General features: G+C 31.6%; 1 protein-coding gene across 5 annotated transcripts in view; it reads left to right on the top strand.

The window, feature by feature from the left end:
- Positions 1–18,001, top strand: part of LOC126820886 (estrogen-related receptor gamma) — a 40,060-nt gene extending 22,059 nt beyond the window's left edge. For all 5 annotated transcript variants that reach the window (XM_050549039.2, XM_050549041.2, XM_050549037.2 and 2 more), the window contains exons 4-7: positions 2,433–2,540; positions 6,498–6,668; positions 9,449–9,721; positions 10,488–18,001. In XM_050549039.2, the coding sequence (XP_050404996.1) occupies positions 2,433–2,540; positions 6,498–6,668; positions 9,449–9,721; positions 10,488–10,729 (794 nt within the window). In that variant the 3' untranslated portion in view covers positions 10,730–18,001. The remainder of the gene's footprint in view (positions 1–2,432; positions 2,541–6,497; positions 6,669–9,448; positions 9,722–10,487) is intronic.
- The last annotated feature ends 5,550 nt before the right edge of the window (positions 18,002–23,551 follow it).

Genomic DNA, 23,551 nt, shown 5'->3' with positions numbered 1-23,551 from the left:
TGACTTGATGAACATTCTACACGTAGATTCTCATTCAAGAAATCTGAGAACACTCAATGGTCTGATCAGTGACAGGAAGTCAGGTTAATAAAATACATTCAGTTTGATTAAAGTAGCATTGAGGTGAAAATTGATATATTTCTTAATCCCTGGAGATTAATGATCATTGGAACAAAAGTAATTTGTGGGATATGATGTAAGGTTAATGCTAACGTATGAAATATTGATAGGCTCTGTCAGGCATCATAAATAAGTAGTAAAAGTATATTTGATAGTAATTACTAGAACATCTAGAAAGACTACTGATTAGTTAGACCACTGACAATCTAATCTATCAATTATAGACTCAGACATTCCATCAGAAACACAGAATACACCAGTAATGACCACTAAGCTATATTTTTACCACCAGGATAAGGTGTTTAACTGTCTGAAAAAGGTGTCCAATTGTGTTAAAGTAGACATTTTATACAATGTTCTTTTCATTTCAGTACATTCCTCTCTGAATCTTTCAATTTAAAAGTGTTCCAATTCATTTAAGACCCCTTGTCTAGTAAGATTTGTAGTCATTTAAGTGATGAATTTCGGGTTAATTTAAATTATTTTATGGCATATAATGTGTGTACACCTACTGATCTAGTGGTGCCAAGCACATGACAGATGTAAGTGTCAAACATCTATATCTCTGTCAATGTATACATGTAGCATCACACACATAAAGTTCCCTGATTCATGTTATTATAGAACAACTGTATTCTTCATTATTTCGCCACAAGTAGAATTATTGTTGATGGAAGATTTTATCATGCTGGTCTTTTTCCTGACATTTGGTTTAGTTGCTGTTATGTTTTCTGGATGTTTTAAACATTTGCATGAATGAACATCATCATCATCTTGTAATAGATTTTATACTTGATTTCATATTTTGTACATTAAGTGATACTCGATCATTCTGTATTTATGAAGCCAATATAAACAAATATTGTATGGAATGTTTTGTGATGTTATAGTTTGTCAAAAAAATGGAGTTCCAATATTATCTAATTTTTTAAACAAAAGATATTTTGTGTATACCGGTACTTGTAGAGACATTGCTCCTGTGCATACTTATACCTGTTGCTTCTGTGCATACTTGTGTCGACATTGCTCCTGTGCATATGTGTAGTAACTAGTGACATTGCTCCATCATCAGAATTTCTTCCTCTATTTTGGTACACGGTAACAGCTTATTTGTGACATCAATTTGAAAACATAACAGATGAATTTGTAATGTTTATGTCACGGGAGACATAGTTTATGCTCTTGACTGTCAGGAATAGAAAATAGATACAATCAGAAACACAAGAAGTAATGTGTATCTTACTACTGTATTGATTACTCTATTAATTTTGGCACTGTGTTTCTTTCACCGGTGTGATAGATTTGCATTAGTTTAGTCAATAAATAGGCTTTTGATTTAATTATGTACGCTTTTTAGAGTTTCTGTCCTTTACATCAGAAAGAAATGGATGAGATATGTGCGAAATGTTGTCAGGATGCACGCAGCAACTGCAGCAAATCAGTCAATATTAAAGACCTTTTTTGGGTGGTGATTATCAACAACTGTCAAGGGATATACTGATGTTCATTTTCCAAGCTTTTTTTTTGACAGATGTTAGAACTTTATATTAACAATGGGATAAATAAGCATTACATATTTGCATATTGGTTTGGATTTATTTGCTTCTTAATGTAAACTAAGAACAATAAATACCAATTAGAAGAGATAACTCAATTCTAAACATGTCTTTATAAACACTGGTTTACACAAAAAATATTTACATCAATAACTAAAAATTAAGCAGCAATGTTGACTGTTTCTAACCAAGAATGGTTGTTAATACTAGTAATTAGAACAAACAGTGACAACTGATGTAAAGAAAATAGATTTAAACTATTTAAAGTAGAATAGCGTTAAGAAGTTTCTACTTTATATCTTCTACAGTTAATTTGATTATTACAAGTACATGTAGGGTTGTGTTTATAAATGTTCATCATTCAATCAATTCAAGTAAACTGAACACTATGTTTATAAATTTTCATTCAGTCAATTCAAGTAAACTGAATAATGTTTATAAATGTTCAGCATTCAGTCAATCCAAGTAAACTGAATAGTGTGCTTATAAATGTCCATCATTCAATTAATCAATTCAAATAAACTATGCAAACTGCAGAGCTGAATTAGGGTACTGGTTATTACTGGATGATGCCTATGAGTACTAAAGAAGCAAACAGCACAAACATTTTTATTCTCTTTTACTTTAGCATCATGCAGCTTGGACCTGTACATATGCGTGGCTTTATTAAAGGATGTTTGCCAAACATTACATGGTTTGTTAATAAGCAACAGTTTGGTGGAGTTTTTAATTTATTTTTTGTTTGAATGTTTTCAGGTGTTCGTCTTGACAGAGTTCGTGGTGGTCGTCAGAAGTACAAGCGAGGTATTGACTGCCAGCCTGTCTTGCATCCCGTTTACCCAATCAAAAAACCCTGTGTAGAATGTAAGTATATGTTTGACTGTGGCAGCATTTATGTAATTACTGAATTGGACTGTTAGTGCTAAATTAAATCATTTTTTGACTTTGAACATCTTAGATGTCTGTTAAGGCACAATATATTGCCTAATTGGTTTCATATCTAATTAAGTGAATGTAAAAGTAATAACTTCTAAAGATATCAAAAGATGCATGTCTTAAAAACTTATAAATATTTAAAGCATCTTGTAACTAGAGATTCATTGAACTTTGATTGAATTCTGCTGACACAAAGCGGTGCATGCAGGTAACACATCCGTACTTAAAAGACAGTTCATTTAGGTTAAAAAAAAATGGTAGCATATTCTGAATAAAGAAACATTAATGGTGCTTTCTATTATGAATATTTACTGAAAGCTTTTAAAGAATAAAGTTTATTGTTTAGGTTCTATGTAAAGATTGTTGAAGGAAATCCTACTTGAAAGGAATATTAATGATTAATCCTCCCCCTCATGTTTGATATAGATTATAGTAGAAAATGAAGTGATGAATTTCTGCGTAGTACTGTGTTAAGATCAATTACTTTACGTAAATGTGACTGGAGTGTGTGTATTGAGTGGTTATTGGCATATACACATGAATTTATCTGGGTTTATTTGAATTGTCAGATCAATAAACATTCAGCAAAATACCTTGAAGAAGTCGTCCTTAAAAAAAAAATAGTTATTTTTTTATGATTTGTTTAAGATTCTCAAATCAGTCATTTGTCATAATCATAATATAGCAATTTTACATCGTACATTCGTACTAAGTACATCCCTTTTGATTTGCTTAAGTTCTAATGATATCCACCAATCAAATAGAGTTTTGAATATGAACATAGTATAAACTGTGTTACAGTCTTTACTTTAATGACATTATTACAAGATGTATTGCTGCCGTGGAACTTTAAAGACATTATTACAAGATTCATTATTGGCGTGGAACTAAAGACCAGACTCCCCAGATAATAGATTATTCTCATTTTCCGTTTTTATTAGTTTAAAAAACAAAATCTTAAGAACGTAGTATAACGTACTGTATACAGTATCTTTACTTAAGGCTACATATATTGATGACCTTGATGCTTGAGAAAACCATATTAATTGTTCAATTTCTTATATTCTTCCAATGACTGTCAAACTGTGTTGTAGATGCTTATATTAAATGTGAAGTGTTATCACTAGATTTATCTTAAGTTAATTAACAGTAGGAGTTATTTTGGTCAATTAAGAAAGTAATAAGCCACGACTTCATTCTAAAATTGGTTCTAGGAAAAAACTTCCTTGATGAGGCATGTAATGGAAACTGGTTATACATGTTCATGTTAGAGAGAAATAAAGTAATTATGATAGGATTAATAAGATAACCCCCATTTATAGCTTACATTAAAATAAATCTGGTATCTATCAAATGAATACTTTGCAATTTGGAAATCTAGTTTTCAGTTTGTTTTTGTTTGGTGACAGTTCATCGGTATTATCAAAAAAAAGCAACATTATGTAACCAAATCAACTTATTTAATCCTTATAAATCAACTTATTGTCAGTAATTCATTTCAAAGACATTAGAAAATGTGTTATACATGTACTTTAGGATAAGATTAAAAAATGTTGTTTAAAAGATGAAATATTCCAGACCTTATTCTAGAAATAATCTTTAAGTAACTGTAAATGTACTTGAGAAATAGCTAGAGATGTGAATGTATTTTATATAAATACCTGACAAATTATATAATGGTTACAGTATAGCACTATTAATGTACATCTTTCATTTCAGACAGGTTACATTTATCAGTGTTAGGACATAACATACTTAAAATAGTTATTACCATGCCTACATGTACAATAGTAATACTGCCTACACATGCGTAGGTGTAATACAAGTGTAATTCTGATACAAGCTGACATTAATTGTAGCTGGCGCCAATTATTAGAAACACAGAAATTATTATTACTTATTTATAAGGAAGCCCCCCCCCCTTCCACCATGATAACTTTATTTGAACAACATTAAAGTTTAATTTCCTGATAATGAACTCTTAAAGTAAAACCATCAAAGGAAGTCATTTGATGGTTATATAATTTGTTATGAATTACGTAAAGTGGTTACAATATTTTTTCATGTCATATTATCGGTAAATCTATCTAATTAACCATGTAGTGATTGATAGCTACATCTTGTTAATGTAAGTACCTATAACTTGATATGATAAGTTTAATGTATGCTCTTACATGATTTATTGGAGTGCTTTTAAAAACTACACTAAAAATAGATTGAATAAGATGCTGGCAGTTAACTAGTGACAGTATGGATTCCAGTTACTAAGAATAGTCATTTGGTACATGATACTACACCATGTAATAGTACCATATTAACTAGTTTCTATGTATAGTAATAGTATAATAAAGTCATCCGAGTACAAGTCTAAGTTCATTGATCAGACTATAGATTAGATAACCTATAATAAGATCATTACACATCTAATCACTCATGACAAAAATACACACCACATGTTTTCTCAGAGTGATTCCATACAGATTTCTTAGTCATTTGGAATGTGGATTCCTGAAATAATTTTTGAAAAGATATCATGCCATAATTTACCTGTACATGTAGTTGAGGATAAATAATCAACTAATTTTCAAGATGACATTAGCCGTCATGGTGATAATAGTTTTATTTATTTCAACAATTAAACTTTTGATAATAATTTGAATTAAATTTATAATGAGAATTTGCATGTAAATTCTTGAAACAGTTTTATTAAAAGATTCTATGTCCATAGTTACATACACATCTGGAAATTAAAAAGGACAATGAAGTAATTTCGAAAATAAAATGGCAGTTATGAAGATTTATTCATTTAATATTAATATATACATGTATTATATTATAGCTTTATAATGTTACACAACTTTGTTAAAAACAAGTTGAGTCATAAACAGCATGGGTTATTAAATATTTCATGTTTTAAATGATATTTCCTGTGAACATCGCTATATGTCTGTGTGGGTTTTATTATCGTTGTAAAGTTCTAACGAGTTTATTATGACTTTTATTTATATTTATGATAATTAAAATCTGGGTGGATAAGAGTCATTTACCCCAGCTTCTGTCAAATTGCAGACATTGTGGTCACCCACTGACACACTTTATTGATAAGGGCACAAAGTTAAATTTTTAGTTTTGTTACCTGGGATACGGAAATGTTCTTATGATTAAACCATGCAAATATGTGCATATGTATAACTGCATTTAATATTTACGTGCAACGTATAAATCGAAAACTTATCCAACTCTGCATTAAAGGAAGTACAAAAGATTTTGAAATACTGACCACCTGTAGCCTTTTAATATTTTACGTCTTCCATTAACTACACCATTTTTATGCAAACCAGCCTCAAAGGAGGATGAGTCGTGCTTGGAATAGAAATTGCATTTTAATTTAACATGGCTGCATGTTCGTAGGTTCCCTTTCGACAAAAAGAGAAAGCTAGTTTTACTGGTACTTATTATCGAATAACTAACCCTGTTATAAAAGATTAGAAAGTATTTAGGTTTAAATACTGTTTGTGATCTTTCTTTTCATTGGAGATTGAATTAAAGGGTAGCGTGTATAAAGGGTTTAGAATTATTCACGGAAGCAATTTATAAAACCCAACCACATCCAGCCTTTACATTGAGTTGACTTATTGAAACTTATAACACTCTACAGATCTCAAATACTACATTTGAGGTTGGCTACCAAGATAATTACAGTAATTGCCGTTAAAGAGAGATAGAGTGGGCAAGAATATTGCAAGTTCCAGAGCTTAAACTTTTAGAATTTCTAAATTATAATGCATATTCAATATTATTTGTATGATTAATAGCTGGTTAATGATGGCAAATTATTCTGGGTTTATTGCAGCTTTAAGACAAAATCTCTTCTTCTCTTTACAGCTGAAAATAAAGTTCTGTCCACTCTCATGACATTAGAGTCTCAGTTAGACAAGTTGTTTGCCTCTCCAGATCCTAATGCTCCAGAAAGTGAGGTGAAGTTCAAGGCAGCTGTATCTGATCTCGCAGATCGAGAATTGGTCATCACAATAAGCTGGGCCAAACAAGTTCCTGGTGAGTCAACATAAGAATTTTTTAAAACTTGTATGTACATGTAGAATTTACTTCACTGTATTTAATGTTTCTTCATTTTTCATAACCAATTTGCCATCCAAAATTTGGAAAAGAAATGGTTTTAATGTACTACTAATGAAGACAGGCATATTCCATACAATGTTGTGACGGAAATTTTGCCTATCTAGTGTTTCTTTCCGACCATGTCAACGTGTACATAAAACGTTCTGACTTGCTAGGCTGGAAACCTCGAAGAACTTTCCCAGCTAACCCTTGGATCAAACCTAGTTCATCCAGGTTAGTCAGCCTGCACTTGCTCACTGCGTCCACATGCGACTCCCACCATAACTCTGAAAAATAAAGAAATATTGCAGCTTAATCTCTCAGGTTGCAAACTACCTTGTAAAGATAGACAATACTTCATTCATAATTAGGAGTACTAAAATCTGAAGTAGCTATATTAGAAAAAGTTTAAGGAGGCAATTGTATGTGAAGAGAACTGTTAAAAACTAATATGTAACATTTTAAAGTACTTCAGACTGTGATTGTGCCACTGAATAATCCATTCCTTTCCCAGTTTGATGACACCATTAAACAATTCTAATGCTTTTAATAATGACATTTATACACTTCATACGTTAAATGACTTGTTCAGATTTATACAGCATGATAAAGATATATATGGATATACACCACGCATTGTTCTGTTCAATGATTCACTACCACTATAAAATTGATTTTCTTTTAATAAATTATGGGAATTGTTGTTTTTTTTTAAAAAAATCCATTGATACTTTTATATCAGTAGTTAAGTATAGACGTTTATTGAATTTTAAACATATCATGAGTATGTGGGAGTAGATCTATAAAAAAAATATTTAAACTAGGCACATCTGTCACATCCCATGATCTGTGAATAACTTAATGAAGCTTGGTATTACACAGTCAGTACTAAAAGATTATGAACAGGTGTCAGTGCTTTTAAATTTGTATGCGATTAAAAAGTAGAAATGTTAGTATTAGTTAAGTATAATTTATCAGTAAAAGCAGGAAATTATAGATATAATAAAATATTTTCTGGTTAATCATGTGTTAGATAGCAAGTAATGATGAAGTGTGTGTAGAAGGACATTCAAATAAAAGGTGTTAAGAGATAGTGGGCAGCCAAAGTTTTCGTAACTGTAATGATTTGGTTCTGTTACCTACTGTTAGAATATGAACTGAAACAAACTGTCCCTGTTAGAAATCATATATGTATTTCATATTAAACTTCGGAATTGTTATCCTGCCCAACCCCCAAATTTGACCCAAAAAATTTGTTCAACCATATTCCCAAATTAAAATGAAATGAAATGAAATGAGTTTTAATGTCCTACTGTTCTGCTCTGACTGGGCTAATGAAGATGGACATAAACCATACAGTGTGCTATGAGTATGAGGGAAATTTTACTTAGACAGTGACACTACAGCCTACTCTTTTTTTGAATTCCAACTGTCAAGGAATCTTTTACGTGCATGCCAATTCTTCCCAAATTAAATTTCAAGTTGCCCACAGATAATTCTAGTTATAAATATTTATTATTGTACCAGTACATTCTGTAACAAATACAACGAGAATACATAATATGTATATTATATTGTAATGTCGCTATTTTATATGAATTGTTTTTGAATATTTAGAAGTGTAACCAGATCTCAAATAATCCCCCTCCAAAAAAATGTCTGAATAGGTCATGCCTGTTGTAACTTGATTAGCCATATGATAGATATTGTGAAATATGGTCATTCTAGAGGGTATTGACACTGACAAATCTATGTTCGACCTAGTTTTTATACTGATAGTTAAGAAAGTGTGTAAAGACCATCTGTCACACTTGGCCTACACATTTCATTCACAAATAGTTTTACTATTGATCAAATTTTGGATTCAGACCATGTGGATTTAATTCTGTGGTGTTATGAACTATACATAAATTTGCTGAATTTTAAACATTTCTATTGAATTTTTAAATAAAAATAATGAAACTGTTGGCATGAGCTATGTATGTTACATAAATGATAGGTGTATCAGACAGAGTAAGATTATCTGCCATATGTGCAGCAATATCTCTGGAACTTAATGTACATGTTTGTACCTCAAAATAATAATTTACTATCAGAAATGAATTAAAGAGTCATCTAATGGGTTCAGTTCCTATCATTAATTACATCATCATATGTAAATATGATACAGTTTTCAACTGGATATGGTTGAATGAAAAATTGGATTTAGTAGCCCGCAGTAACCCCATCTTATTAATGATCTTCCAGAAATAGAATAACTTCCATCTTAATCAGCAAATTCATTGATTAAAATAGCAAATGAGATTATGACAGAGGAAGGAAGGGAATATGTAATTATACATCATTGATTAAACTAATTAGATTTTAAGAAAAAAAGGGAAACAGAAATAGTTTTCAAAAGGTTGTCTCCAGAACTGATAATATTATTCTTATATTTTTGTCTATTGATCAAATTATGTACTGACCTTTCAATTAAAATTACTTTATTAATTGTTTGGAAAAGAAATCCATACCACACTTTTCTTACAATTGAAAATATCCTAATACATATTTATACAGCTAAAAGGTAAAAATCTTAGAGATTAAATACATCATGCTAACTTCTGGTCATTTACTGATTGCGAAAGGGGTAATGGGGAGAGGGTGTGTCCATGATACAGGCTACAAAGTATCTATTTATGGTTTATTTTAAATGTTTCATTTTTCTGTATTTTCAGGTTTCACCAGTTTAAATTTAAGTGATCAGATGAACTTGCTACAACACTCGTGGCTAGAAGTTCTATGTTTAAATCTTGTCTTTAGATCCTGTCCATACAGTGGCTACCTGTGTTTTGCTGAAGATTTAAAAGTTAGTAATGACTTGGTGAAAACGTACAACGTCCCACCAGAGTTTGATAATTTGACAAGGAAGTTGTGTAAGAAGTTCACCCTACTAGGAGTTAGTAAAGAGGAATATGTCTTGCTCAAAGCCATCACACTGTGTAATATAGGTAAGATTATATCAGAATTTGTACACACTCACAATATATGTGGGAGCATGTTGTCATCACCCCAGCCCATGTGCTGAAAATTAACCTTACACCTCAGACGTTTTGAGATTGGCTGTGATTGTGGGTCAAAAAATCTCTTTGGTTCAGGGTCTTTTTGACTGTTTTCCTTACTTGCTGGAATTGTTTGACTAGCTATAAGGGAGAATCCTATCAAAATTCAGTCACATACCAATTTAGCCCAAAGTTATTGCTCCTATTGAGTCCTATCACATCTTTAGTGATAGAGTTGCTGCTTTTTTGATTGATCAACATCCTGTGATATCCTTGTGACATTACTTTAAATCCCCACTGCCTCCCTTCACAGAGCTGGTGGTGTGTATATTTTTGTTGCAATCTGTTCCATTATTATTAATATAATTCTATGCCATTAAATAAATGTCCGTATTATACTGAAGCCTGGTTGGGTGGTTCAATTTGTACTCTGTCTTTGGATCTTAGTGGTACTTTCAAAGTTAAAAACCAATGAGTTTTTGAGTGACAAATACTCTTCATTCATAAAATTGATTCCTAAAATAGATATTAAAAAAGAAATAAATAAAAACAGACATTGACATTTAGTGTCACAAAGATGTTTCAAACACCCCCATTGTGTGTTAAAATTTAGATTTAAAAAAAAATTAAACCTTGATTCCTAAATGTAGATATTCACAATTAGCGTTCTTCATCTGAATTTAATCAGCTTCCATTTTCTTAAAATGTTTTTCAGATGTAGTAGCAGAAGTTACCGACACAGTCCGCTGTTTACAAGACAAGCTCCAAGATTCCTTAATGGAGAATATACGACAACGTCATGGGGGAGACATGAGACGTCTGGGACAGTTATACCTTCTGCTACCCCCAATCACACACATCAAACTTCTCGCCAAACAGTTCTGGTTCGACATGAAAAAGGAAGGCCGCGTCATGATGCATAAATTGTTTTTAGAAATGCTTGAAGCTGATTCTTGAGAATGGCTCAAAAAGCCAGATTCTGGCTTGCGTTTTTTTTCAGAATTTGTTCCGTGCTAGGTAGATAAAGTTGTATTGTTATACTAGGTCATTGTTTGAAATCTGTTGAATTATTACAAGGAGAGACCGAGATAAAGAATCAGGTACTGCATGACCATAGCTCTAGATATTTTGTGGACTTGAAGTTGTTTTACTAAAATAAAGAGACAAGATTGACTCAAAATGATGGCCTATTGGTGAATATACACCAGGAAGGTGTTAATGAAAGGTGTTGTTGTGATGAAGACCAAGAAGAGCAATCTAATGTTATTTTATTTTACAGTTTGATAAGCTTACAAATAGATTTACCAAGTTTTTTTGTTTGTGACTTATATTAATTAGGAACAAGTAGGTTTGATAATAAAAAAAAAATTTAAATACAGAGAAAAAATATGGAAGACTTCTAAGAAAGACTTTCTAAAAGAAGGCTGCATTTCAATGCAATTCCTGAAGCAAAAGTGTTCAGGAAAAAATTTCAAAAATTGAAAAAAGTTCTTTAAAGTGTGCTCGTGACCCATGCTTATGTTAAATTAGACGTAGAATATACCGGTTTCATTATCACACAAGCGGGTATATATTGACTTCATTCATTTGATGGTGACGTCAATCATGTGATTCTGGTAACACAGAATAAACGAATGAATGTGATGTTAATTGTTGATTTAAAGAGGCAGCCTGAATGAATGAAGGAAATATATGTTTGTTTGTTTGGTAATATTACAGGTGGTAGTAACCAGAATATTGTTGATCATTCCTAACCCATCGCGATGTGGTTTTAATTATTTCTGTTAGTATTTTTTAATGTATAGTTGAGATTGTTTTCCCTTATTTTAATATTTGTTAAACATACAATTATTAATAAATGTTTTTTTTCTTCTTTTTTATAAGTCAAATTTCCCACTTAAGCTAGGTCTACATATACATATAGCTGTTTATTTATTCAGAAGGAAATAAGCAATTTGGCATCTCTTCTGTGTTTTGAAACTTTTGACATTATATATACCTTGGACCACCTATCTCAGGAAATAAATTCCGAGATATACTTTTAAGAATTCCATGATACATAAAATCTCATTGAAAACGGAGTGATGGTCGTGTTTGTTTCCTTCTGGTTCAATAAACAATGTCACTTCCAAAAGCAAACCCATTTGTATTAAGGCAGCATTATATATACACTTCATGTTATACACATATATTTTAAAAGCACATAAACATTTAGTGAGTCTCAACCATTTCCATCTGGGTTTTACCTCGTTTTTAATAGTTTAACAATCAGAACAAATATATATTTAATACAGCCCAATAAATCATTTGATAACTTTTTTTTATAGAACAAATCAAAATACGGGTTCCAAATTTTGATCAAATTGTTTTACTTAGATGACAGATCTGGATTATTAAGCTAAATAACATGAACATTTGTTCTGTGTCTTTCTGAATCATTTGTTTTGATGCTTCAGAAAAATTTGTCTGATGCTTCTAAAACATTTGTTCCTTTGCTTCTTAAATATATGTTTCCATGCTTCAGAAAAATTTGTGCTTTCTGAGCTTGATACTTTTGTTACATTTGGTATGATGCAACAGATGTTTTATATGTTCTGATGCCAGTAAAACATTTGTTCTGATGCCAGTAAAACATTTGGTATGATGCTTTTGAAACATTTGTTCTGATGCTTTTGACAAAGTTGTGTTGGCACTTTTGTGACATTGCTCCTGGCGGGCCTCCATAATTTTATTTGTTCCTTAAAGCATTGGTATTTAGGATTCTGAAATATTTCACTTGATGCTTCTGATGCACTTTGTATTTTTCTGATTCTTCTTGAAAACTTGTGTGATACAATTGTTATTTTGTCATTATATGTAACATTTGTTCTGATACACCATTACATATGTGCTTAATGATTTTGTTGTGAATAACATGCACATGGATTTGTTTCTCAACAGATGTTCAAACCTTTAAGTAAATTTATGAAAAAATAGTTTGAAATGAAATGTAATAAAGATTTATCATTGATTCTGTGGCTGTTTAAATTATAGTACTGACAAATAGATAAATAACACATCCACAATTTTCAGACCACCTACTTTCTCTTCAATTCCTCATTATCCACATTTATTACATAGAGCATGTTCTATTAGGTTATCTTATGTTATAAAATGTGCTTATATTATTTAGAGACTGCAGCATATGATATGATGTATGATTTAGGGTCTTTGTTGCTTTATATGCTTATTATTTTATTATTATAAGTGATGTTTCTCTCCAGTTATTGTTATATATTTAAGTAGTGGATTATTTAACCAAACATCATTATGTGGGTTTATGTTGCATTTCTAGGAAAACATATTTTTGTTTGTTTTATGTGTGGATTCTATATTATTATTATATAACTTTTTTGTGTTAATATATATAAGATGAAAGAGAAGTTTGTATTAAATGTTTATCTACATCTAGTTTTATCAAATGTCCATGTTTTTGGTTCCTTTAATTAGATTTTTTGGATATTAGACATTGTTGAATTTTCAAATTTTAATGTAAATAGAATACATATACACTGTAGTTTTTTACTCACAGTCTGTTAGTTCAAGATTAGATGTTAAACTATTTGTTAGATGAAATTATCATACCTCTTAAATTCAAAAAAATGTATATTAGCAATAGAATGTGCTTGATTTATTACGTGGACATTATTAGTATGGGTTAAATATTCTATTTTTACCAGTCAGTGATTATCTATCTCTCTCTCTCTCCTGTCATACAAAACTTCACAGAATGTGGTCAAAAGTCATAAAAAAGTTTAATGTTACATATGAATGAATGTGTGTAAAAAATTAATCTAGGTTCTAAAATAGTAACACTGCCAAAAATAGGAGCATTAAAGCTAAATTTAGTTGGTAATTTATATCTTAAGATTTGGTTTAAGTGGACAATTGAGTGATTTTATTGTCTGTAATTTCAGACATTAAAAATTTCTAAGTTGCTTGCGGCAGATTTATAATATTATATAAATGGCTTGTCATAAATGGAAAGTAACCATTACCTTTTTGTCGAATATAGTTTAGAAAACAAATGGTTGAAGATAATTCATTTAAAACCTTGAACTAGATTAGAAGTCACTTATGACTCATGCTGTTTTCACGACCAACACCATCATGTGGAAATTTCCAAATTGTTGAGAATTCAGTTATATGTAAAATTAAGTTAATTGTTACTTGATTATTTCTTTATCATATTTGTTTTTTAACAATGAAAGTTTTCGGCCAGTAAGTCAAGATTTTTGTAGAACTGTAAATAGTTTCGGTCACTTGCTGACGAATTTTAATCTTTTTCTAAAAAAAAAAATGAAACAGAATGAAAATGTGCAGAAAAAAAAAAGAATTGTTGATATTTTATATGAATCTTTTTTGAATTAAGATTAGTTATTATGATTGAATCTTTTTAAAATGCTATGCATGATGAAATGAATTGTTACTCTCTTAAATGTTAGATATTTTTTACATGTTACTTTTTTTCCCTAGTTCTGTTATGTTGGTTGGTCTACATCGAGAACTTGTTAGTTTGTCCAAAAATTGAGTCAAGATTTTCAGTCAGAATTATAGTGAAGCTTAAATCACTATCAGAACCAATTTAAAGGACTTCATTTATATTGACAGATCTGTGTGGAGTAACTTAAGATATATGGAATATGTTATAATATCTATTCTAGACATAAACTTATATAGAGTTGTGAAACTTATTTATTATTTCAAGCCCCATCTTCTGAAACTCAGGAATTGTCTTTCTTCAGTGAGTGCTGTTGTCAGGAATCTGGAAGTTGCTGACAGCAGAACTAACACCAGCTTATCAAGGCAGGTAATTTGGCTGGTTTCAGACAATGGCATACTAAAAATCTCCCCCCAAAACATTCCTTTACCCAAAAGTGTGATGATATAAGTATTTAGTATATACCCTAGATATGATAATACAAATGTATATGATGGTTATAATAAATTAAATATATAGATATTATTTATGATGTAAGTAACGCTCTATCTTAAACCCAGATAATAACATAATCAGCTTACCATATATATATATATATAAGAAAGATCGCTCAATTTATTTATTTATACTACCAATTAGCTGTATTAAACATATAAAAACTGAACTAGCATTACTGTATACTGTTCTTTATAACCAACATCACAATAGCAGTAGGGCTCTGTGAAATATTTGGAAAAGGATTTAATATTTATAATGATCATGGAATAGTACCCAGAAATTTTAGGAAAAATGGAATGTTCAAAACTTAACCTTACTATCTAAATATTTCTGACTTACTGCTACCTTCCCACCTAAAAAAAAAAAAATAGTATAAATGAAATTAACCAAAGTATATCTTAAAATGGCTCTTGTCTTGCATTTAATTGCATTATATTCATACATTAAAATTCATAATGACACGACTATTGTCTTCCTAGAATGTATATCATCAGTGAATTCTAATTTATTGCCAATGTTACACATCTTGAAAGCCAAACAAAACTATTCATCTTACTATAGAAAATGCTATGAAATAGATTGCAAAAGCATTTAAATTAAGCATTTATGTTAAAATCTATAATAACACTAGACTGCTTTTAAACAATGGGCATATTGTATAAGAAAAGTTAAATGTATACACGTTTTGTTAAGTTATGTCACAGAACATGTTCTTTTGAAAAATAAGAAAAAAACGAAAAATTTTTCAAAGCTCAAAATATTTATTCACAAAGTATTATTCGGTTGGATTCAATGTAATATGGAGTTTATCATTTAAGTAAATAAAATGATTTTAGTGATACATTTTGTTTAAATCAAACCAAAAGCAAATTTATTTATATATAGAATATATATACATATTATACATATATATTAATAATCATAATATTCATCTTTAAAAGGACTAGATATATACATAATATAGTCACATACTATACAATATTTTGTTTTAATTTTGGAGTAAATAGATATTTGTTTTATAGGTGTCTTTAGCTCTTGTGTAAATGAATGCTGATGAAAAGTTGTGAGTGGACTGGTTACAAATTTATTGTTTCAATGGCATTTAGTAATTGAACTGGAATATACAGGTCACAATGCTATAGAATACAATTACTGCTTATTACTGAATGATTTTTCGACTAGGCTTCTCTCTAGTCAAAACATCGCTCAGTAATAAGCAATAATTGTATTCCATACAATTGTGACGTGTACATTACATATTGATTTAGTTTTAAAAAATTAATGCATTAAGGTGACTACATTTTGTATTGGGTAGATACATAGTGTATCATTGAATTCATATAGTGTGTATTTGCCTGGTTACATTATAAATTGAGCCTAAATACTTTATGTATGTTGTTGATACATTGTGTAATGTAATGAGGTCTGAATGCATTGTGTATTAAGGCTTAATTCATACATAGTGTATCATTGCTTTGATATAGTTTAAGTTGATACTTGCTAGAGTGCATTATGAATGGAACTTTTTATTACATTGTGTATTGTGTTGATGCATTGTGTATCATTGAATTCATGTATTTATTGATTGGATACATTTTGAATTCAATTTAATACATAATGAATTAAATCTAATGCATAGTAAAAATCTATAGATTGTGTGCTTAGTTTTATGTATTTAGTTTACTGTATGATGTATTACTGTTATTTTAGTACACCTGCATTATGTATTAGTTTTAGTTCTCTTTGTACTTGAAATACTACTTACTGTTAACTAACTTATGTATTGAGTTCAATAATTTATTCATATCAATTAAATACATAATCTATTGAAATTAAAACTGTAAATTACTGTGTTAAAACATTGAATATTTCAAATCATTGAATCATGAATAGAGATTCATTGAAACCATTATGCAAATAGTTGTTGTAATGTATCATATGTATAATTACTGCCTATAATTAATACATTGGTTAATTGATTGACTGTTTCAATTATGTAAATTATAATGTACATATCCCCAGTATTGCTTTTGATTGTGAATTGGATTTTGTACTTATTATTAGTATGCTTGTAGCATTAAGGTCCCTGGAAAGATCTCTTAGTAGATTATTACTTACAATTGTAATTCTACAACATTGTAGTTTTAATAGTACCATCATAATAAATGATTACAAATTACTATCTGTAAATAGTAACACTAATAGTTAGTATGAGGTCTAAAGCACCATAACATTACCTAGTAATCTATGTAGGCATCAGTGTGATGCTCAGAGCTTTACTGGGAATATATATTAGTTAATAAACATGTACTATAGTGTTTTCTAATTCTAATCAATCCACTGAGCAGTCAATGTGTTACTCATTCTTGACACTTATTCAGATTGTTAATGTAAATACCATTCATGATATGTGGAACGATCCTATTATTATGTGTATATATTCTATTGATATAAGCATATAATATAAAAGCATTGCTCAGTTGGTTACACTTTTATATTATATTTTAGTAGCATAATCCGAGTGAATAGTATAGCATTCATTTTACTATGTGGTTTGAATCTTACATTTAGTTCAGGCTTCATATTCATGGTTTAGTATAAGCATAGCGGATTTAGGGGGCTTTTCTTTAAACATTTGACAAGCTAACGTAGTTCATTTATGATCGATTGAATCAATTGACATCAAGGCATTCAAATGATCAATCAATGAATTAGCGCTACTAGTGTGAGATTTTGTTGATAACTATAGTGTTTTTATCCTCCAAATGCTATATTAAACATCTATAGATCATACCCAATGGAATACCATTATTGAAACATCATATTGTCATCAGTGAATAGGTTATAAAATACAAAGACCTACATAAACACATCTACTTGTTTAGTTCATGTCTCTAAAAACAATATCATCGTACATCAAAGTTGTATTATAAGCAACTTCTGGGTGATTACCATGAATATGAAGTCCAGTTCATTATTATTATATATAAGTATTAATTTCCCGTATGTGTGTTGTGCCTTTCAGTTGTAGTAGGCATTTTGCCACATTAATAATATTAGTGTTAAATCGTAATAATGTGTGCGTTCATTCGGCCTTATTTTGGCAATGTAGAGTATTTTCCAAGGCGTTTCTTCATATTAACGATCCTTATTTTAGATGTTGATTTCTTGTTATTAAGTATTTATCGAATGTTCTCTGAAAGGATATGACTGGTTTCTTGAGTGTATATAGCAATAAATGATGAAACATATTCTATGCTTGTTGTTTTTTCAACTATAAATCTGCGTGGCAACATTGAATTCCGGACGGATTCATGCTATCTGAAAAATATATCGGATCAGACTATGTTATAACGTATTGGTCATTGTCATCGTCTTTCAAAACTACATAGATTTCGGTCAATGGGTGGGATAGGGGTTCTGTCTATATTAAAGAGACACCCTGCCTGATTGCGTGCTTTGACTGACATCGTCTTTGACTCATGTATAAACGGTCCAGATTCCCTTTCTGTGTAACGCTGTCTGCTATATTATAGAACATGTGAGTGGAAACAGAAGTTGGAACACCACCGCAGTGGTAGATCCAATTAGTATACCCCATTACACATGTAAGATGTTATAGTTAAGCCAATTAAACCCAAATTGCACGAATTTATTCTTAAATTGTCGACAGCTGATCATTGCTCACATATGTAAAATCAACGACAATCTTGTACTACAACTACCAAACATACTAGTGTGTCCAAGAATCGTCGGATATGGATGGCGCTAAAACAAAATTGAACACAATCAGTCCTTTAAAAACCAGCCGTCAAAAATGTAATGGAAGAATTCACCCAAACCTCCCATGTCCAATTTTGATATGAACAATAACTGTAAATCCACATTTTTGCATGTGTAAACCTAGATATTTTAAGGCGTCTGATAAAGTGCAATGCCTACCGTCTATTGATAATGATACGGATTTGTGGTATCTCAAGAAGCATGGTAAACTGGATCAGATCGTTTCTCCATAATAGACAACGGCCCAGGGTTATGAATATGACCTGGACAACAATATCTCTTTCCGCAAGGCAGTGTTCTTAAACCTATATTATTCGTTATATACATCAATGATCTACTTGACAACATACAATCTGTTGCATGTTTGCTGATGACACCAACGTCTTCAAAGACATAAGTAAAACTAATGATTTGAAGACACACACGTGGGAACTAGAAAATAGCTGATAACTCAAATTCCATCCTGACAAATGTAAATGTATAGAAGTTTTGTGATACAAAACTCAAATACACAGAGATAGACTAGATATTTAGGTAGTCGTTAACAATCACCCCAATTTGTACTATCACCTAAATGAAAACAATATATACCAGTATATATAATGGGTCTACTTTCCTGCTACTGTACAAAATACTTGTCCATCCATCAATTCGGTATGGAACATTGGAACCCGTATAAACGTAAACTCATTACATCATTAGAAAACATGCATTGACGAGCTACGGCGCTTAATCCAGGAGTTAAAGAGCAAAGTTATGAAGAACGCATGGCGACACTGAAACACCCAACATTAATATTCAGACGTAAGAGGGGTGAGAAGAAATAATATCAGAAATCTATGATGCTGGTCTGCCAAATTGATGTCAACAATACCTGGATACATCTAAAACCAGTGGTCATAGTAAAAACTTTATTGAAAAGATCATATATATTAGGGGAAACGTCTTCACAAAAAGGACTAATACCAATATGGAACAGAGTACCTGAAACGTAGTAACACTAATTTATTTGAAAACCGTTTTGACAAACATTGGCAAAATCAAGAATTTAATCATGACTGTCGTAATTCCAAAAAACAAAAACGATGATATGGATCTGAGTATTGTGGCTTGCAGCACTCAGAAAACGACCTATAATTAAAAAATATAACGGCACTAACTGTGTCCAGCACATCGACCATATTACGTTAGAATTAGCCATCCTTGGTAAAAATCAGGATATAACTATCTAGACTAATCGTCTAACCAACTGTTTTATAACAATTTTCAATGACACTTCCGATCTGAAACCATTTAAATTACTATTAAAATAGGAATACTACTACGAAGGGCAAGGTTAACTAATAGTTGTAGATGATCACGTGGCCGGTGAAGATACATATCGATACAAATAACAATAACTGTTATTTCAAAACATTAATAAATCTTGATAGTGTTTAAATCGGAAATGTCAAGTAGATAAGAAAACTTATAAGGATAGAAAATTTTAACCTAAAAATCCTCCACCATCCTACAATCTATATAAGTCTTCTAACATTGTCATACATATATTACATAAAGATTTGCTGCAAGGGACATACATCATGATGCATGATTGACAGCTTAAACCTATTGAGATATATGAACAAAAATATAACGCCCAAGGCAAAGTCTACGTGTAGCCGATACGATGGGGTAATTTAGTGTAATTTGTTTTGTTCGTTTCGTACAATTACAGCAAGGTTTTTCTCGTTTTTTGATTGATAGTTATATTTGTTATTATTTTGTTTATCTATTTTTAAATCACCATACCTTGAGGCATGCACCGAATTACATATCTATATCTGACGAAAAGAGGCTTATAGTTAGCTATATTTAAACTACAGCGTTATTGCCCTGCTGGTGGTCTTTGGTCAGGGTTGACGAGCATTGTGTAGGAACCCGGGTATGCTTACCCTCTTTGAACAACTGACACCCCTTTTCACCATTCTGCACACACAGATCTATCTACTTCATATTTCGAGAATAGATCTCTGCCCTAAATGGCCGCCATATCTAGAATTAGTATACTTTTTTGTAACTAGGTTCGAATCCGTTTCACATCTGCCATACACGCAAAGACTAAATTAACTTTTTCAATTGTATTAAATGGAAGCAGAATAAATCTTAACAAAATTCTCGAAGTTTACTTCGTGTTTTCGACTAAAATCGTCGATTAAGGACTTAAAATGTCGGTCAACTAGTTTAGTGTCTGTTCCCAATCGGAGCTAACTGTAGACAGCCTAAGTTAGTATGCCCTTTTCACTAGAGGTGTTCACATTGTTAAAATATTTTTCTTAGAACTAATTTACATATCCCCGTCAGCAGCACCCTTAACCCGGTGCTGAACCATTGTAAAATTCGCATCTGTAATTTAAAAATTTAGACAAATACGACGGTCTACATGTCAGAACCCCATCATCGCCGGCTAAGCATACTTCGTTTTCGTTTGTTCATTTTTCCAAATGGTGACATTTACTTTTATAGTTAGTACAATGCCGCGTACGCTATATAAATAAAATAAAATAAAATTCAATACCACGAGTCAATCTTTTCAATGTGCGTTAAGACTATGATTGGATGAGTGCAATTGATTTCAAAAGCAACTATCGAACATTGAACGCTCTAATAGGTTCAGAACTGTACAATGCCGCGTCTGTTATAGAGAGAGAGAGAGAGAGAGAGAGGGAGAGAGAGAGAGAGAGAGAGAGAGAGGGTTTAACGTCCACTCGACGCAAACTAGGCCATTTTGGGACTAACATGTGGTTTAATATTATTTCAATAATTCGCTTGCGCGTAGGGGTCTTTAGCAGTGGGAGGAAACCGGCGGACCCGGAGAAAACCCACGAAGTTGGACATGTGACCCTACACCTTGTCACGTACAAACGGGCAATCGAAACATCGTCACTTGACTCAATGACAGACCTTGTGATCTAACGCGCACGTGTTAAACCATTCGGCCACCCAACACCCTTCTTTGACCACACCACACTAAAGCCGTATATATAGGGCGTTATATTTGTGTGCAACAGTAAAGTTGATTTGATAAACATGTTTAAATAGATCTCTAATGTTATCAGGAATTTTTATTGTTAATATTCCAGACTCATTTCTATGTTCGACATAAATAATTCAAGATAATGAATTAATTGCCTTCACCAAAAAGAAATTTATGGCTATTGTCGTTTTCTAGATCATTAAGGAATAGGGTCAAAGAACCCTGGTCTTAACACAACTGTCTGCGAATGTAGTAAATATAGAATTGAGCCTAAAAGCAACATACTATTCTAACAGTAGACTTCGGCTTCTAAAATCCAGGTCAAAACCTTGTGTATTTCTAGAACATCTGGCACCACAAAAACAGCCCTTTCATGAGATTCCATTCCGTAACTACTGGAGCTTTAATTGAAATGAACTATGCATTTCCGAAAAGCTTAAACTGTGCTGTGTAGAGTGATGTGCTAAAACTAGATGTACAGAGTAACATTTCCATAGGAGGTACTGATTATTTTGATTAAACTGCAAGCTAACTTATGACTGCCTATAAATGCTGCTTAAGTGTAGCAATACTTAATGCGATGATGATGCTTGTTACCATTGCTTCGGAGAAATGACCATCATATAACTTAGCTCAATTTACGATGTCAAGATTTTGCAAACTCTAACTATTTATCTCTATGTTAGGATACACCAGCCCGTGAAGATAGTTCCTAATTGATGTTATCATGTTTGCCTAAGGCCAGAAATGATATGGCATCATGGTTATTACAAATTACATAACACCAATGATAAACTGATATTATAATAGTAGATAATAAGTTGGCGTATATGGATAAGATCCCTTTACAGTTAGGATTCCACGAGAGCGAGAGAGAGAGAGAGAGAGAGAGATATGGGAGAGATGGGGTTTAACGTCCACTCGACACAAACTACGTGTCATTTCGGGACTAACATATGGTACAATTTTATATCAATAATTCTCTTGCGCGTAGGGGTCTTTAGCCGTGGGAAGAACCCGGAGGACCCGGAGAAAACCCACAAGGTTGGACAGGCGACCCTACTCCTTGTCACGTGCAACTGGGGAATCGAAACCACGCCAGTTAACACAATGACAGACCTTATCATACAGCGCGCACGTGCTAACCATTCGGCCAATCCCTCCCCCTCCCCTCCTCCGAATTCGACGTAGAGTAGGTGGAAATGGTGCTTTCCACGCAAAATTCCCCTTATAAGACCAGTGCTCACACTGGCTTTCAATTTTTTCCGCCAAAATCGATAATAATTTTTATATAATTTTCATTTTTTTTCGCCAACTGTAACAACAATTTTATTTCTCAGCCCTGGTGGGCCTTTTATAAAACAATTACCGATATACTAACAATATACAACAACTTCAATAATCCGTCTTTACATTAGCTCAGTTTTGAGATGGTTTACTATAACATCAGATTTCATCTTTGGTAACTTTAATCTTTTCGCACAATATATATAATGCACAATATATTTTCAGTATTTACACGTCAAATCTCATCTAAGGCGTTGAATGTGGTTTGTTCGTCTTCATTAGCCGGGTGGTGCAGAAATCCCGTTTCATGTTATTTAAGAATATTTATGCTGGATTGGCTTAAATATAATATGTGTGAACAAGTTTTATAAAGCAGCTTAAAAAGTAAAAAAAAAAAACAACCTTATCGGATCTGCAACGATGTGAAGCTTCGAAGTCGATATTTCAAGATGCATCATGTAAGTGTAAGAGTTAATTCTGCCTAATGCATATTTTTCGTTTGGCCTCAAACGTGATATAAATCATTAATTAGACATTTATTCACATGCCAAGCCCATAATCAACTCTCTAGGCCATCGGGTGGTTTTGATTTTCAACGGATTTAAACACGATTGCTAGTTAATAATTTAATTTTAAAATATAGATAATCGAGACTTTGTCTATTATCGTAACAAAGGTAGCAAGGATAATCAACGCTACACTTTTCTTCCAACGG

This window comes from Patella vulgata, chromosome 5 (genome assembly GCF_932274485.2).
Source record: "Patella vulgata chromosome 5, xgPatVulg1.2, whole genome shotgun sequence".
NCBI classification, from domain to species: Eukaryota; Metazoa; Mollusca; class Gastropoda; family Patellidae; genus Patella; species Patella vulgata.
This window is presented reverse-complemented; position numbering and strand designations above follow the sequence as displayed.